This window comes from Microtus oregoni, unplaced genomic scaffold (assembly GCF_018167655.1).
Source record: "Microtus oregoni isolate MIOR12 unplaced genomic scaffold, Mior012 000045F_ref0000178, whole genome shotgun sequence".
NCBI lineage: Eukaryota > Metazoa > Chordata > Mammalia > Rodentia > Cricetidae > Microtus > Microtus oregoni.
Genome location: NW_024543219.1, coordinates 10,634,029 through 10,651,846, shown reverse-complemented (window position 1 = coordinate 10,651,846; position 17,818 = coordinate 10,634,029). Strand labels below are relative to the sequence as shown.

Below are 17,818 nucleotides of genomic sequence, written 5' to 3'. Positions count from 1 at the left end.
AATATTTAATTATGTAATATATATGTAAATTAACCTCTCTTTAAATCATTTTAGCTATTCAAGATGATGAAGTGGCGGAGACTGTTTACAGAGATAGGAAGAGACGGTTACCTTTGGAGCTGACAGTGGAGTTAACACAGGAAACATTTAACTCGACAGTCATGACTTCGGACAGCTTAGTGCTCTTCTATGCTACTTGTAAGTATGCTCTTTGAAAGGGCATATTACATATGAGGACCCTTAGTAGATGGGTTTTACGTTTGCTTTCTATATATTATACATTGTAAAATGGCATAGTTTTCATGTCTCAGGTAGAGTGCACACATTGAAGCATTTACTTTTGATTCTGAGGAATAAAACTGATCTCTTTTTCTAGATATATAATTTACAAAATGAAGGTTAATGATTAAGCTAGAAATTCATCTAGTTACTTTTGACAGCTAGAATGATTGAATGTAACTATTTTAAAATATCAACATTTTTTAGTAGTATAGAAAATGTCTTATCTTTAAGAACTAGCTATTTCACTGTATACATGAAAATGAGTTTCATTTGAAATCTGTATAAGAGATTGAATAATATTGAGTATTCTGTAGTATGATTATTTGTTACTTGGAAATGCTAGTTTTGATAATTTTCCTAAATCTCTACACGTGTTTATGTGTGTGATGTAAGGATGGGTGCTCCCTAGATAAGCATGTCCTAATGTGTGTTGAATGTTCTTATTTTATTGTAGGGCATGCAGTGTCCATGGCATTTCTGCAGTCCTACATTGATGTGGCAATTAAATTGAAAGGTATTATCCTGTGATATGCATGCTTATTTTTTGGTCTGAATGTGAAACTTTTTATAAAACTGTCTTAAAGATACAAACCCAAGCAAACCACACATAAGACTTAAGATTGTGGCCCTGACTTGAAGAGTGAATCAGGAGGGACAGTGGTGGCACCTCCACCAATTCTTCCGTCATTCAGGGGTGCTGAACTGTCCTGGGATTTTTGTTTTCACTGTTCAGTTGAAAATTGTCATTTCAAGGTCTGTAAAGAACTGTGTTGGAATCTGTAGATTGCTTCTGGTATTGTGATCATTTTTAGCTGTAAACCCATGAGCGTGGGAGATCTTTCTATCTCTGATTTCTTCTTTGATTTCTTTCTTCAATGTTTCAAAGATTTTAATCACACAAGTCTTTCATTTGCTTGGCTAGAGTTCCCTGAAGATATTTTATATTATTTGAGGCTATTGTAAAGGATGTTGTTTTCCTGATTTGTTTCTGAGTCCCTTTGTCATTTGTATATAGGAAGCCTACTGATGTTTTGTGAGTTAATTTTGTTTTCTTCTACTTTGCTGAACGTGTTTATCAGCTATAGCAGCTTCCTGGTAGAGTTTCTAGGATCACGTATATATACTATGATATTGTCTAAAATAAAGTTATCTTGCTTTTCCCCTTCCTGTTTGTATCCATCCCTTTGATCTCCTTTAGTTGTCTTACTGCTCTAGCTAAGATTTAATTGCATTGCATAGGTATGAAAAAAATGGACAACTTTGTCTTGTTCCTGATTTTAGTGGAAACACTTTGAGGTTTTTTTTTTTTTAATTTAAGTTGATAGGCTAGCTGTAAGTTGCCTTCATTATGTTGAGGTATATCCCTATGTTCCTAATCTCCCCAGGACTTTTATCATGAAGGGGTGTTGAATTTTGTCAAAGGCCTTTTCTGTATCTAATGCGATGTTTATATGGTGGCTTAATTTAGAAATTTACATAGCTGACCCATCCCTTCATCTCTGGGATGAAGCTTACTTAATCATGGTGGATAGTCTTTTTGATGTGTTCTTGGACTTGGTTTGCAAATACTTTATTGAGAATTTTTGTAGGTAAGGTATTAGAATGACTGTAGCTCCTCCAAAAGAATTGGAGAGTGTTCCTTCTGTTTCTATTTTGTGTTATAACTCGAGGAATATTGGCATTAACTCTCCTTCAAAACTCACAGAATTCAGTGCTAATATTGCCTGGTCCTGCACTTACTTACTTACTTTTTTTTTTTTTTGGTTGAGACTTTTAATGACTACTTCTATTTCAGTAGGGGTATAGGTCTCTTTAAATTCCTTATCTAGTCTTGATTTTATTTTGTTAAGTGTTATGTATTGAAAAAGTTACCCATTTCTTTTAGATTTTTCAAATTTGATGGAGTATAGGTTTTTAAAGTATGTCCTTTTGATTCTCAGGATTTCCTCGTTGTTGTTATGGCCTCTTTTTTTTTTTGTCTCTAATTTTCTTAATTTGTATCTTCTCTTCCTGCCTTTTAGTTAACTTGACTAAGGGATTTTCAATTTTATTTTCTCAAAGAAACAATTCTTTATTGATTCTTTGTAATTTTGTTGTTGTTGTTTCTATTTTATTGACTTCAGTCCTGAGTTTAATTATTTCTTGCTGTCTACTCCTTTTGGGTGTGATTTCTTCTTTTTGTTCTAGAGCTCTCAATTGTTCTGTTCCTTTCACCTGTGCTGCTTATTCTTCCTCTGTTCCTGTTATTTATAGATTTGGCCTTTTCATAGTGTCTCAGATTTCCTGGATGTTTTGTAGCTGGGTTTTTTTTTTTTTTAAAAATTACTCTTTTCTTTGACCAAGGTGTCTTTTCTTCTCTAGTGTGTCCAGTGCTTGAGACTCTCTTCCTTCTCTTGTAGTCTGTTGGTGAGGCTTTACCTCTAAGGCCCCTTTTCAAATTTCTATACTTTATTTCTGGATTTTTCTTCAGTTTGTGTTTTCTTTATTGATTCATTTTCCACTTGCAAATCTTGTTCTTTGTTTCCTTCCACTGTTTATTTGTGTTTTCATAGATTTCTTCAATGGATTTATTAATTTCCTCTTTAAGGACTTGTAACATATTCATAAAGGCTAGATTGAGTTCCTTGTCTTCTGTTTCAACTATAGTGCTTTTTCAGGGCCTGCTGTGGTAGAGTTGTTGGACTCTACTGGTGACATTTGTCTTGACTATTATTGTGGGTTTTTTTGCTGATGCCAAGGCATCTGGGTTTGGAATATTTATAATTCTATAAAATATATATAAGACCTGATATTAGGTCTTATCTTTGTTGGGATGATTTTCTGTTCCTCGATTTTTGTTGCCCTTTCTGGTTCTTAGGAGAATGTTGATGACTGTAGGGGATGCCTACAGTTGCCTGGTAGAATATGCTTCTGAGATCCTGCCAGGTGTGGCTACTGGGTGTTCCAGATAGAATGTGGTTTTTCGGTATTGAGAGCTGACACTTAGGCATGGAGATGATCTTGACCGGGGTGGGGTGTGGGGTTGGGAGGGTGGAGAGTGGGAACGCAGGGTGTTCCACCAGTGTATGCTTAGTGTCCTGGAATTGGTAGCAGAGTGAGGAGAGGCCACAGCAAGTAGTCTAACAAGCTAGGGATCAGAGTAGGGGATTAGATTTGGAGGAGAGAAGGGAGAGTGAAGACCTGAAAATTGCTTACCTAGTCAGCATGGGGGAGAGGGGTTCCCGAGGAATTCTGGGGGTATTGTTGGCCGAGAAAAAGGATGGGGTAGTGAGGATGGCTGTAGAAGATCTATCTGTGTGCTCCTCTAGAGATAGGTCAGAAAGGAAGTGAAGGCTGTAGTGGATGATCTGCCACAGAGCTAGAGATGAGGCAGGGGGATTGATTGGATCTAGAACAGAGATCATAGGATGAAGATTCCCTGGCCCTTGTGGTTGGTGGGTTGCAGGGAATTAGTTTTCTTGCTTTCTATTGCTGTGATAAAACATCATGACCAAAAGCAACTTAGGGGCAAGAGGGTTTATTTCTCCTTACTCAGGTAGGAACTTGGAGGTAGGACTGGATTAGAGACTATGGAAAAATGCTGCTTCTTGGCTTGCTCTGCTTGGTTTTCTCGGCCTGCTTTTATATACAACCCAGCATTATCTGCCCAGGTTGATACAACCCACAGTGGACTGTGCCCTCCTATAGAAATCAGTAATTAAGAGACTTGCCTACAGGCCAGTTAGGAAGGTATTTTCTCAATTATGATACCGCTTAGATATGCCTAGCTTTGTGTCTAGTAGATCAAGCCAACCAGCACAATAGTATCAATGACAATAGCGTTTTGCATCTGTGTTGACCTCTATACAGGTTAAATATTCCAGACCTGAAAAACTGAGGAACAGAAGTATTTTGGATTTATTTAATTTGTAAATAAATTTAATAATTTCATTTGGCAGTAAATTAAATTTAATAATGTAATTTATTTTAATTTTATTTATATAATTTATATAATGAGATATCTTCTGGATGAGGCCAAAATCTAAACATGAAATTTTTATACATCCTGTAAACATAGTGTCAAGGTAATTGTAGCCAGTATTTTTCTGATTATGGTCTAGAATTTTCTGCTTGTGGTGTTATGTGAACACCAACAACTTTCAGACTTTGGAGCATTTTACACCTCAGATTTTTAAGTTGTATCAGGGATCTCTAGAGAAAGAGAACCAGTAGAGTCCAGTAGCTACCCAGTGCACAAAGCTGGAGGCCTCTGCAGTTCCAGTGGTGCTGAAAGTCTGAAGGATTCCTGCACAGCCGCCTGTCTTCAGTCTCTGTTGGAAGCTTAGAGAAGATAGCTCTGACCTCAGCAAAAGAACACATCCGCAATAAAGGCAGCAGCAACTGAGTAGGTGATCTTCCCACAGGGTGATCTACTCACCAGGGAGAGAGGAAGGCAGTGAAGCAAAAAAGCAAAGGCTTCTGCTCAGGACATCCTTTGTCTGGCTGCCAAGTAAGGTGTTACTTAGATTTAGGTTGTTTTTATGTAACCTGATCAAGGAAACCCTTTTCAGGTGTGCCCAGTAGCTTACCTCTCAGTTAATTCCAGATCAGTTGACAACCAAGAATAACTGTCACAAGTCCTTTCAACCCAACACTCAATCATATCTCCATACATCATGTTGAATTTCCAGGTGAAAACAGTAACAAGTCATAATTCTGTCTGTTGTAATGTGACTATCCACTTACAACCACCAATACACTGTTTCCCCTGAAAGTAGGTTAAAAAAAAAAAGATCCCTGAAGGAATGCCTAGTCTTTTAGTGTCCCTTAACTTTGATACTTACTGTAGATTTGTAGCATGTAATTACTGGTACTACCTTAATCACCATTATAATGCATGATGCAGAAATAGAGGAAAGAAAGCACAGATATTTGCTTAATGTGTGTGTATATATGCACAAGCATATTCTTAACAAAATATGACCAGCGTTCATAACAGTCCTTGTTTCTGTAACTGGTCACATGGCCTTAGCGGGTGTTTGTAACTTCTTTCTCCTATTCATTCTGTATTTCCTCCACCTAAGCAAGTACCGCCTCAGATCTTTGTTCTTTACCTAGAGGTGTGAAACACACCTTTATTCCTGAAACCTCTGGGCCATTTCTCATCCTGTCTGGATTGGGCTGTAGCTTCTCATTGATCTTAATCACAGGATATGATGACACCAAGAGATACCCAGGACCTGGTGTACTCCAGATATACTCTTCCTTATCTCCATTGTGGAAAAGCAGTCTAATTTCCTTGAGATAGTCTAGGTCAATCACTTCTCATAATACAGTAATTTCTTTCTTAGTCTGCTGACTCAAGGTAATGAGGGTCCTGAGGGGCCACAGGGAAGTCTTAACTTCTGTATCTATGGAATGTTAGTTATGCCTCCTGACAGAAGCAGCTCTCTATCTGGATCCAGAACTTCTAGGCCAGGAGAGCAAAGTCACAGGAACAGGGAGCAAAGCGTTTCTAGTGGGCTGCTAGAAGTGATGGTGAGTGGCTCCATTCTCACTCCTCCCTGTGATTCCTGGACACCTGAACACTGGCTGTAAGATAAATAGTGCAGTATATTGGCTACCTACAACTTTCTGGAGAACTCTGCTGCAGCCCTCCAGGCTAGTGCCACCTAGTAGACACCATAACTGTGCCTTTAAAAGGCACATTATGTCAAGTTACTTCAGAATGATGGGAGACATGGTGAGACCAGAGAATTCTGTGTGTGTATGAGCTCACTGCTGTACTTCTTTTTACTGCAAAGTGAGTTCCCTGGTTCAAAGTAGTGCTGCGTGGACTATCATGATGGTGGATAAGGGCTTCTATCAGTCTACAGATAGACTATTATGATGGTGGATAATAGCTTCTGTCAGTCCACAGATGGACTATCATGATGGTGGATAAGGCCTTCTATCAGTCCACGGATGGACTATCATGATGGTGGATAAGGGCTTCTGTCAGTCCACGGATAGACTATTATGATAGTGGATAATAGCTTCTGTCAGTCTATGGATAGAATATCATGATGGTGGATAAGGGCTTCTGTCAGTCCACGGATGGACTAGCATGATGATGGATAAAGCCTTCTATCAGTGCATTGATGGATTATCATGATAATGGTGGATAAGGCTTTCTATCAGTCCATAGATGGACTATCATGCTGGTGGATAAGGCCTTCTGTCAGTCCATGGATGGAATATCATGATGGTGAATAAGGCCTTCTATCCGTGAGAAGTGTTACATACAGGAAGGGCAAATCTATAGCCAAAATATGTTTGGTTAAGAGTAATATGCTACTCTTTCCATAATGGTCTAGTGTAGTCATTCTGCCACCAGGTTGCTACCTAGTCACCTGGGGGATGCTGCCATATATATGTGGCCTCAGTGCTCTTTACTATTGGTAGATCTAGCATTCAGCAGCAGCTGTAGCCAGGTCAGCTTTGGGGAGTAGAAGTCCATGTTGTTGAGCTCATGCATAAGCTTCGTGATTACAACTATGGGTCCACTGGGATAGCCAGAGAAAGAGGCTGCCTCTCCAGAGTATAGGTCGTCCTGTCAACTTGATTATTGAACACCTCACCTTTTGATGGGCATTTATATGGGGCACCAAACTGTCTTTGCATCCTTTGCCAATTTGGTGAGCTCTATCCTTATACCTTTTCCCCAAATGTCTTTCTTACCAATTTTCAATCATACTCCTTCCAAGTCCCCAACCGTCCAGGCAGACCATTGACTACAGCCCGTGAATCAGTATGTAACCACATATTTGACCATCCTAATTTCAAGCATCTGCATTACCAACATAACTCAACTTGTACCGTAAATTTTTAAGTTATAAAGATGTTGTAGTACTTTGGACATTAATTCTATATTTTGTCTTTGATGTTGGCCTCTTGAGAAAAAGCCCCTTTTTTAAGTCCAAGATTATGAGTATTTTTTCCTCATCCACAAGGTGGCAGCAAATGTCAGATTTTCTTTTTCTTTTATTTTTTTGTACCTACATAGTCACTATGTATATCCCCCTTTCAGATTAGAAATTCTATTTGAAGCTAATGTATTAGTGAAATTTATGGATCTAGTACCCTAGGCATATTAGACTGTTGACTGAAATATCCACTTTCTTTGAACTAATTCCTTTGGTATCAGGAATCCTATAACTTTAAATAACACATATCAGTGCTCCTTTTTATTTAAAAGAAAAATCAGCTTTGGGTTTTGAGAGAAGAGTTTAGGAGAGACTGATGCTGAGAACAGTCGCCCTGGAAAAGAAGGATGCAGTAGTACTCACTGGGCTCCACACTTAGGAGGCACTTAGGACACTGTGGATGAGCAGGCTTCACTGCACAGCAAGATTCGGGGGTAGAGAACTGCAGACAAACGGCTAGCAGGTCTGCTTTTAGAAGGAAGAGCTTGTACCTTTGTTTATTAATTCATTTAATGTTTGAGTAGTATTGTACTTTGGTTTAACCATTTTTAATATACCTGTAAAGAATAACAGTCTACATCCCCACATTTTTATGGGATGTGTGCTCGCGAAGTACCGGGACTATAGTGGTGAATCTTACGCCTTACGTTTTATTAAGCAGAGGCAACATAAAATCTGTAGCGATGTTATTACTTCTGGGAGCTAGAATCTTTTAAAGCATAAAGGTGGTCTCCATTATTCAAAACTTTTTATAGCCGTGATGTCTGCTCTTCCAGAAGACACAGGTTTGATTCCCAGCACCCACACGGCAGCTCACACCTGTCTGTAACTCCAATTCAAGAGATCTGATGCCCTTTTTGGCCTCCATGGGCACCAGGCACCCACACTGTGCACAGGCATTCCAGGCAAAACACCACACACACAAATAAATAAAATTTTAAAACCTTTTATTATAAAATACAAAACAGTACATTTCATAATTTGAGTCATAGAGTTTTGTTATACATGGGTGCCCTAAATTGATACAGATTTCTTAATTTAATTTATTGGCTCTTTTTTATTAGAATGAATTTATTTCTTTTTTTTAGCTTAATTATGTGTTGCTTCTGTTAGTTGATTTTTTAAAGTCTATTTCCACCCAATGATCTGTATATTCCACAGAACTGTACATATTTCATTGTTGAACAAGTAAGAATTATGCTTTATGTCTTATGCATTTTCCTAGGCCGAAAGGAGACTGTAGGCTTTAGATGGGGCTGGTAGCTGAAGCCCCAGACTGAAGCCTTGACGGTAAAGAGTACAGGCACAGTCCCTTCTGCCAAAGAGTTCTCTTCATTCACAGGGACAGACAGTAATCAGAAATGCAAATACTGAGCTACAAAACTTGATGAGGAGTTGAGTAATGTCATTGCATGTAGCAGAGGGGGCTGGTGCAAATGAGGCGCCAGGCATGGCGACCATGACATAGTAGCATGTTGTCACATACCTACGCTACAAAGCTTGGTGGGGGTGGACTGGTAGCAAAACAGGAATGGGGGATGGGTGAGGAGGAGTTTGCTGGTCCCCAGAATAGATTTGAGTTTGAAAATGGTATCTCTAGGAATATTTTAGAGATACTGAATTTGGGGAATTAATTAGAAGCCTATTGTTATCCAGAAAAAAAGAATAATGCTGCCAATAAATATAAATAGAAAATAATTAAAAGCATGTAAAATTGGAGCAGTTAAAATTGACAAGATACTGACTGGGTAGGCGTGGGACACTTAGGAACAAGGAGGTATAAAATAAATTACTTCGTTTTTGTTTTCTTGGTTGCACAAAAGTGGCCCCTTCATCACTACACAGAATGGAAGCTACTTAGTTTCCTACTTTAGAGTTTCAGGATGTGTTTATTCACAGCGTGACAGAGACACCACTAAAGTTAGCTGGGTTTGAAACTTCAAGGAGAAGTTGAGACCAGAGGTACAAGTGTAGGCTGTATTGGATTGTTGGTCATTCCTGGGATTGTTGAAAAAGAGAGTGTAGAATCAAGAGGAAAAGCAGTTTAGACTCAGGCTCAAGAAGGTCCCAACCCCAGGAATAGAGAAGCCTACTGACAGGTCCAAAGGGGAGGAGCTGTAGAGATAGGAAAAAGCCAGCAGGGGAAGGTCTTAGAGAGCTCAGGGGAAGAGAGTCCTGGAGTATTTCATGCTGGGTGCTTGAAATGAGTGGGATTAGAAGATAGGGAAACTAAGCGGTGAGCATTCTGCATTGGTGTTTCTAAAATGTGCGTTTTTCTTTAATCCAGGCACATCCACCATCCTTCTCACTAGGATAAACTGTGCAGATTGGTCTGATGTATGTACGAAGCAAAATGTCACTGCATTTCCTGCGGTAAAGTTGTATAAAGAAGGCGAGAGCCCAGTGTCTTATGCGGGCATGTTGGGAACTAAAGATCTCCTGAAGTTCATTCAGATGTGAGTATTCAGCTTCACTCGAAGAGGTCTAGGTTTGAGGTCTGCAGCTCAACTCCACTCTTTGCTGATACGCTTCTAATAGGTTCAGGAGGATACTAGACTGAGATCCCCGGGTAGATACTGACAGTGAAACTGCCTGCATGGTCTATCACTTTCATCTAAAAGGACAGATTTAAAAAAAAAAAAAAAAGAATAATTTTGTCCAGTCGTCTGTGTAATGTACTATTTGTTATGTTCTATGTTTTTTACAAACTGCAAAAAACTTTAAAAATTAATTTTGAATATAGTTATATATTTATCCAGAAACAGGATTTCCTGCCCAGTGAATATAGCATCCATTCAAGAAGCAGAAAAATACTTACATGGGGAGTTATATAAAGACCTGTTCAGTTTTACAAGTGTGTCAGTACTGGGGCTCTTTAGTCCAGCCATGATATCAGGTAAGTTCCCTTTTTTATTTTATTTCATGTTTGCTTCACGTGTGGTAAATACATGTGTACGTGAGTGTGTGTTTGCAATTTTAAGGTCCATCTCTCTCTCCAGATTATATGTAAAAAGACAGCTGTGTCCATTTTCCGTGCTTGAGCAGTACATTAAAAATACCAACTATTTACTTGGACATTCTATATGATTAGAGTGCTATACGTTTTTAAAATGTATTTTTATTTTATATGCATTGGTGTTTTGCCTGAGTGTGTGTTTGTGTGAGGGTGTCAAAAGTCCTGGAATTCGGGGAGCTGGAGAGATGGCTCAGTGGTTAAGAACACTGACTGCTCTTTCAGAGGACCCAGGTTCAATTCCCAGCACCCACATGGCAGCCCAAAACTGTCTGAAGATCCAGTTGCAGGGGATCTGACACCTTCACACCAATGCATATAAAATAAAGTTAAATAGAGCATAAAAATATTTAAAAAAAAAAAAGTCCTGGAATTCGAATTGTGTCAAGTGTGAGATGCCAGCCATGTGGGTGCTGGGAATTGAAACCAGGTTCTTTGGGAGAGTAATCAGTGCTTTTAACTGCTGAGCCATTTCTCTAGCCTCTGAGTGCTATAAACCTTAAAAATGACATTTAGAGAGTTTTTTTCTTTTTTTAGAAAACTATGGTTCTATCATATCAATAGATATCTCTTTAGTAACAGTGTCACAAAACAGATTTGTTTTAGCTGTTACATATCTGCACTTCAGTATTAATCTTGGTAATTTAATGGTAATGAAGTTCTGCCATCTGTAAAGCCTGTGTTAGCTGCCTAGCACACATAATGTTAGTTTCATGAGCTTATCTTGACTGTGTCTGTGCAGCAAAAGAACATTTCAGGGAAGTGGGAAAGCAGCTGAGAGGCTCTGTCGTCACAGGAGTTTATTCTGAGGATGACGTTTGGATACTGTAAGTTTATTGCTCTTCTACTTCTGGGGCAGATGAAATGATGCAATAGAATGTGCCACTTCACAGTTCATATGGGGATTAAGAAGACTCTTAAGTTAATTTTCAGCCAATGTGCAAGGTGACAGGTGTCTGGAATTTCATTTACACTTAGCCTGGTCTCCCATCTTCATGCCCCCTCTGCTTCTGTCTGTACCCCAGTATTCTAAATTTTTAATTTTCTTCCAGGAAGGTGTCTGGGAAGTGCATGCTGTTAAGTTCTCTAAAAACCCCTTTGAAGTGCTTGTAAGAGTTATCTTGGACACATACTTATTTTGAAGCATCCACAGAAGTGATTATACTTATTTTTGCTCCTATAAAAGTTTTCACTTTTGTGTCCTGATATTTGTGCTTTAAGTTGTCTTTGGAATCTTTATAGTGTTGAGAATTTTACTTTTTGATGATTGTTTTTATTTGCCACCAAAGAATATATAAAATTATATTAAAACTTCAGTTGTTCAACCAGTGGATGGGATTGCTGTGGGTTACCAAGATGCTTTATTGGTATATTGCTATAGAATGGAGGCCTATATTGCACATGTGGACACTTGTGTTAACACACATCATATTCATGTGGACAATTCATTTTTTGGTACAAGTGAACTTATTAGACATTAGTAGTTTGTGCTTTTGATTTTTCTGGCTACAGTGTTGCTAATTCTGATGTTGGAGCGCAAATGTTTCATTTTGAACACTTCTCAATAAGGAAACCTTAGATCATTTTGTGAAATTAGTAATTTTCTATAGAAAGTATTACTGAACCAGGAAATAGGAGACCTATCTATCTGATAAACTATAGCCACCTAGTATTTTCTGTTGTTAATTTGCATCCAAGATATAAAGAACTGGGACAATGCCGTTTTCAGAGTGTGTGGTTTATAGCCAGCTAGCTCATCAACTTGGTGTCCCCTCTGGGTGATCTGTAGTAGGGTCTTCGCCAACCTTTATGGTATAGTAGTGTCTATACTTTGTTCTCATACACACTTACTGGCAATGACACACAACACAATTTTCTCTTGATTTAGAGGATTTGGATTTTACCAGATTTAGTAGCAAAAGTGGGTTCTTCACACACTGTCTAGAGCACCTCAGGAGTTCATTGCCTGCTGGTCTTTGCTCTCTGAACCCCATTCAGATCTAAGACAGGTGGCAGAGACTACTTCTAGAAATGCTCAGACTATTAAATGAAGATAGATAAGGCACTGACTGTAGTACCTGGCAGACTGTAGCCTTGCCATTGGTGCCCTGCTTCCTCAGGCCTGTGACGAGCAGTCCAGAAGGTGGAGAGCCACGCACCATGTTCCAGGTTCTACTCACACATTTTCTTGAGGGTGAGTTGTAGAGAAGAGAGCTTTAGATTATTGTCATTTCCTTTTAAAAGAGATTGTTAAGACTCCTGAATTTTCTCAGATAACCTCACATATCAATTTGTCTGGAAACAGATTAAATTCTACTTAGCACTAGGGTTTTTTAAAGTTTTAAACTTTAGTTGTTTGAGACAGCGTCTCATTGTATAGTCTGGGCTGGCTTCAAACTCGTGATCCCTTTTCCTCTGTTCTCACAGCGAACACTGTAGCTTATACCATCTCACTAGCTAGCAGTGAGGCTTCCCTGTGCTGGGCTGGTTCTTCATGTTTTTGGTGACTTGATATGTTTTGGTTGTGAATTTTCATAGTATATTTCTCCATAGGTCAAATAAATATGGTGCACCTCTCCCAGCCATGCTGCTGGCCAGACCCAGAGAAGGCAGAATAGAGAGTGTCCCATTAGCCAGCACCTCAATGCAAGACATGGCTCAGATCCTAGCAAATGCACCACTGGAAGCATTTGTGAGTATATCGTTTAGAATAAGAAAGTTCTTTGAAGTAAAATCCACATTGATAAATAGTAATATATTAGCATACACGTTTTCAGCTTTTGGAGGCACTGGGGTGTCATGTTCTGTGGGTGAATACTGTTTGGTTTGATTTTGCTGTTCATTGATTATGTACACAGCTTTTCGTGTTTGCTGCTAAAAGTTTACATGGCTTTCTGGGGCCGAAGTATCCAATGTAGTGTGAACCTTGTCCTAATGCAGATGGTCTAGAGATGCATACTTTCTGGTTGCAAATTCCTCTGAGTTTTATTGGCTCTGGGGTGCTTTTGCTGCTCCCAGTTTCTTATGTGTGAGGTGCAGACTCTCTAAGGGTTCCACTGAATGGCAGAGGAATGCCACTTTGTAGAGGGCGTCTGGCAGATGTTCAGCAAGTATCAGCTACTGTTACAATCTGTACAGCTTTAAAATGCCAGAAGACTACTGAGGTGCTCCTGTGTGCTCCCATGGTTACACTTGCCGCTTGCCTTCCCTACACTTGATGTCCTTCAGCTCCCTGATGCCCCGCATGTAGCCTTAGCAGCTCTCTGCCTGTTCTTTACTATCTCTCAGTTCCCCCACCGTGTCTTTTTGACAGGTAGGCTTCCTTACAGTCTAACCTGAAAAGCACTCTAGGATCACAGCAGTTTCCATACCTTTCTCTTCTAATGTATAAACTCTGTGTCGGCAGGAAAGTTCCTTAAGAAGCACCTAGCATCATGTGTCAAGATTCTTAGTTTTTAGTAAATGAGTTGAGTGGAAGTCATCATCCTCATCTCATGTTTCTGGGGCTCAGTGAGATCTGTCAGCGTTTAGGAGGGGAATGTGTCACGTGTAAAAGATAGAGAGTAGTTAGCACAGAAAACCGGCCTAGGGGATTTGAAAAACAGACCTAGTGTTTAGCTTGTGGTATAGGAAAATGTAGGATGATGATTTTAAATATGAAGAGAAAGAGTGGAAGAGAAATGATTGGCAGAGGGAAGGTAATTTGAGAACTAAATAGGGAAGGTCATATGTCAGCTTGATGTTTGACAAAGGTCATTGGCATCATCTAAAATGTCAGGTTGTTAATGAGAGTTTCTGGTGACCCAGTGAAGGAGGAAGCTGGTAGGCAGTATGCCTCTTTGGGGTTAAGCTTCCTGTCCCACCGAGCCTCTGGGAACATTTCCATCTGATGGGAGATGATGTTTCTCTCTCACAGGTGCCTCCAGGGGGCTCAGTGCTACTGCGCTGGATTCACGTTAGGATGCTCTCCTAAAACAGTACTAAAAATGGTAGAAGATTAGGTTACTTTCTCCTTACTAAATTCCTCTCTGTCTCTTTAAACTCAGAAGAGGTCAGATTGGCTTTGGGGTTTGTTTTAGGACAACCTTAATTATTTTAATCTTCCAAAATATTCCTGTTTGGAAAAAGTAAGCTAATCATGGATAGTGGGGAAAAGGTTATAATTTCAATATTTAGCTTATGTTTTTTCTTTGTAAATTCTGATTGTTTAATTTTGGCATAATAGTGATTTTTTATAATTTAGCCCTTCAAAGTATACTTTTGTGTTTAATAAGCCCCTGGATCACGCAAGGTAGTGGCCTTTGCTTCATATACCTGGCTGCTGTTGCATTGGAGGCAATGAGTTCCATCCTGGGGATTGTAGGATCTAGGCTGCAAATCAAGTTTCAGGGTTTCGGTCCACTATCATCATGGTGGAGAGCATGGTGGCATGCAGGCAGACCTGATGCTGGGACTGAGAGACCTTACATCCTTATATAGACAGGCATCAAGAAGTCCACTTTAGCTTATATTTTAACCAGAAAACTTTACTAGAGGGGAGTATGAAAGAGTTTTGCTTATTAAGTGTGTATTAGCTAATCTGGATTCAGAGTTCAGCATGAATTATTATAGAGTCATCAGCTAATGTGTCCTCTTTTTGGTTCTTTAGACAGGGTTTCTCTGTGTAGCCCTTGCTGTCCTGGAACTCACTTTGCAGAGCAGGCTGGCCTTGAACTCACAGAGATCCACCTGCCTCTGCCTCCTGAGTGCTGGGATTAAAGGCGTGCACCACTGCTTAATATGTTCTTAAAGCTAATATGTTCTTAAGGTCTGTTAGTAATTTTATTTTGACTATAATTCATTACCATGAGGTAGGGTTGAATTTGAAGTGCTTAAGATTTACTTACTGTGGTCAAATCTCTGAATGAAGATGTTTGAATTACATTTTATGAGCTGAAATCACATGAATGATTTGAGTATTGTTTATACTTTTTGTTGTATCATGCCCATGATTTTTGTTTGAGGTATTTCAGATGCTTCTTCTTTAACAGCCAGAAATCATTGTGGAAAATCTTCCCGCATATTTAAGACTTCAGAGACCATTGCTTATCTTGTTCAGTGATGGCAGCATAAACCCTCAGTATAGGAACATAGTTCTGGCACTGATGAGACAGAAGCAGTTGGATTCGTTTACCCCTTGCTGGCTAAATTTGTAAGTATGTGTTGAATGCTTTTGTTTTGACTTATGAGGTAAAGGGTGGGGGAAGCCTGTGGTGTGGTGCATACCTGTAATCACAGCACTCGTGAGTTCAAGGCCACTCTGAGCTACACAAAGGAAATACAATTATTACATTTTCATTAGGAAATGAAATCCCATAACCTTTGTAGTTAACATGGGACCAAATTTATTATCACGATATTTTCATAACTAACTCTCTCAGGTAAGTTTCAAGATGACCTTGTTTAGACTTGACTGTTATTCTAAAATAGTTGTAGGCAATAATTTTCTGATTTTAAAAGTAGTTGATGTCCATTGAAAACAATGGCAAATAAGAAAGTAAGCTTTGTGATATTTACAAACTTCAGTTTGCTTAAAGTCACCCCAGAGCATTAGAGAAGGGTTTCACTCAGTGTATCTTTAAGTGGTATTTTTTTGGCATGTTTTCTAGAATGACTGGTGTTTTATTAAATGTCTGTGAATACAGTTCACATGTGCACACATAACCCTTGAGATATGCTTTCTTTTTTAAAAAAAACTTGCTTGAAAAGCAGCAAAAATGTGGCAATGCACATTTTTGTTGTGAAGTCTTGTTAGCATCTCACTCTTGAGGCAAGTTTGCCTAGGTAACTACCATTGTAGATACCTAAAGTGTTTTGTGTCTTGTGAAACCTCCTGCATTAGGAAGCTGGACATGTTTAATGTGTAGTTCCTTATAGGAACATAGCTATTCTCTTAGCTCTTTAATATGCAATTAACCTCCCCCCCCCCATTCTCGAGGAAAGGCACATTTTTAAGGGAAAGAAGTCTTTGTAAAAGGGAGCATCCTGTTATAGTTATGTAACAGGTTAGTTTGGGGCTGACACACAATGAAGTACTTAGCTAAACTTCTAAGGGGAACCTATTGATTGTCTCAAGCCTGTGTTGATAAGGCTTTGGGTTCTTGAGTTTCATGGAAAGTCACTGGCTGTCTTTTTTTCCTCCCATGATAGACTGCTCCATGTCACAAAAATTTTTAAAGGAATTTGATTACTAATTTAATAGTAGACTTCTTGGTCTTGGAGAAGTCTTTTCATAAGCTTACGGACAGGCTAATAATTGAAGTTTACTGTTCTATAAATGATTATTATTATCTCTTTGTCACAGAAGGAGTAATTGACATATTCAATCCTCCCTTCTTGCAGAAAGAATACTCCAGTGGGGGGGGGAATCTTGAAGGCATATTTTGGTTCTCTTCCCCCACTTCCTCAGCTGCTTTTGGTGAATCTGCATTCAGGAGGCCAAGTGTATGCATTTCCTTCACCTCAGTCTATAACGGAACAAAACCTGAGATTGTGGCTTAGAAAATTGGGAGCGGGCCTAGAAAATCCTATCAGTAAGTTTTCTGTTTTCTTCAGTACACTTAATTCTGTATTTTTTTAATGTTAATCATAGCTAATAAAGATGAGAATGAGTAAGGCTGTAATGTTTATATTGCTGTATAAGTATTAATGTATTGGTTGCACACCATACTGAACAGACTGTGAACAGTCTGAGTCCCTGGGTCCCGAATGGAGACCTCTGCCTCACCTACTAAGGCCTCTTTCTTTAGGATACTGCTTTGTTAAGTCCATGTTGCTTGTGTACATTGCCAGTGTCTTCAGACATGTGAATCTCGTAATAAATCTACTTTAAAAAATTGTCACATTGGGAGCGCTGACCTGCCAAAGTCAAATCCATCGTGCCACCTTCATAGTCTTTAAATTGCAGGTGTCACAGGACAGTCTGCATACAGTCTTTTCTTATGCATGAAATTTGTTGTTTTTCTATAACTGTAAGAAAATACCTAGTTTTATAGGAAGTGAGTTGCTGTAGAATATTATTTTCAGGTGTGTTGCTTTTGTTTATGCTTCATTTAACTCTGTGAAGCTGTGATTCTTTGCCTGTCTATAACACCTGATGGCCTAATAAAGAGCTGAACGGCCACTAGTGAGGCAGGAGAAAGAACAGGCGGGGCTGGTAGGCAGAGAGGGTAAATAGAAGTAGAAATCTGGGAGGAAAAAAAAGGAGAGGAGCAAGAGAGATCAAGGAGGGCGTTAGTGGTCAGCTATACATCCAGCCACAGTAAGAGTAAAAGTAAGGTATACAGAAATAGAGAAAGATAAAAAGATGTCTTTTGCAAAAGATAGATGGGATAATTTAAGGTAAGATGACATTAGATGTCTTCCTCAACTGTCTGCACCTCATTAATTGAGATAGGATCTCTCCCTGATCCCAAAGCTTACTATTCTGACTAGTCTAGCCAGCTTGTCTTAGGATTCCCTTTCTGTGCCTTCTAAGTGTTGGGATTATAGGCATCCACCAGGTCTGTCCAACTTTGATGTTAGTCCAAAGAGACTCTGA

At 39.1% G+C, this 17,818-nt stretch overlaps 1 protein-coding gene across 6 annotated transcripts in view; it reads left to right on the top strand.

The window, feature by feature from the left end:
* Positions 1 to 17,818, top strand: part of Txndc16 (thioredoxin domain containing 16) — a 95,693-nt gene that overhangs the window by 69,240 nt on the left and 8,635 nt on the right. For 5 of the 6 annotated variants that reach the window (XM_041634071.1, XM_041634068.1, XM_041634072.1 and 2 more), the window contains exons 15-22: positions 55 to 198; positions 737 to 796; positions 9,514 to 9,682; positions 9,986 to 10,122; positions 10,982 to 11,066; positions 12,793 to 12,931; positions 15,270 to 15,430; positions 16,621 to 16,811. In XM_041634071.1, coding sequence (XP_041490005.1) covers positions 55 to 198; positions 737 to 796; positions 9,514 to 9,682; positions 9,986 to 10,122; positions 10,982 to 11,066; positions 12,793 to 12,931; positions 15,270 to 15,430; positions 16,621 to 16,811 — 1,086 coding nt within the window. The remainder of the gene's footprint in view (positions 1 to 54; positions 199 to 736; positions 797 to 9,513; positions 9,683 to 9,985; positions 10,123 to 10,981; positions 11,067 to 12,792; positions 12,932 to 15,269; positions 15,431 to 16,620; positions 16,812 to 17,818) is intronic. The other variant, XM_041634073.1, reaches the window with a different exon arrangement.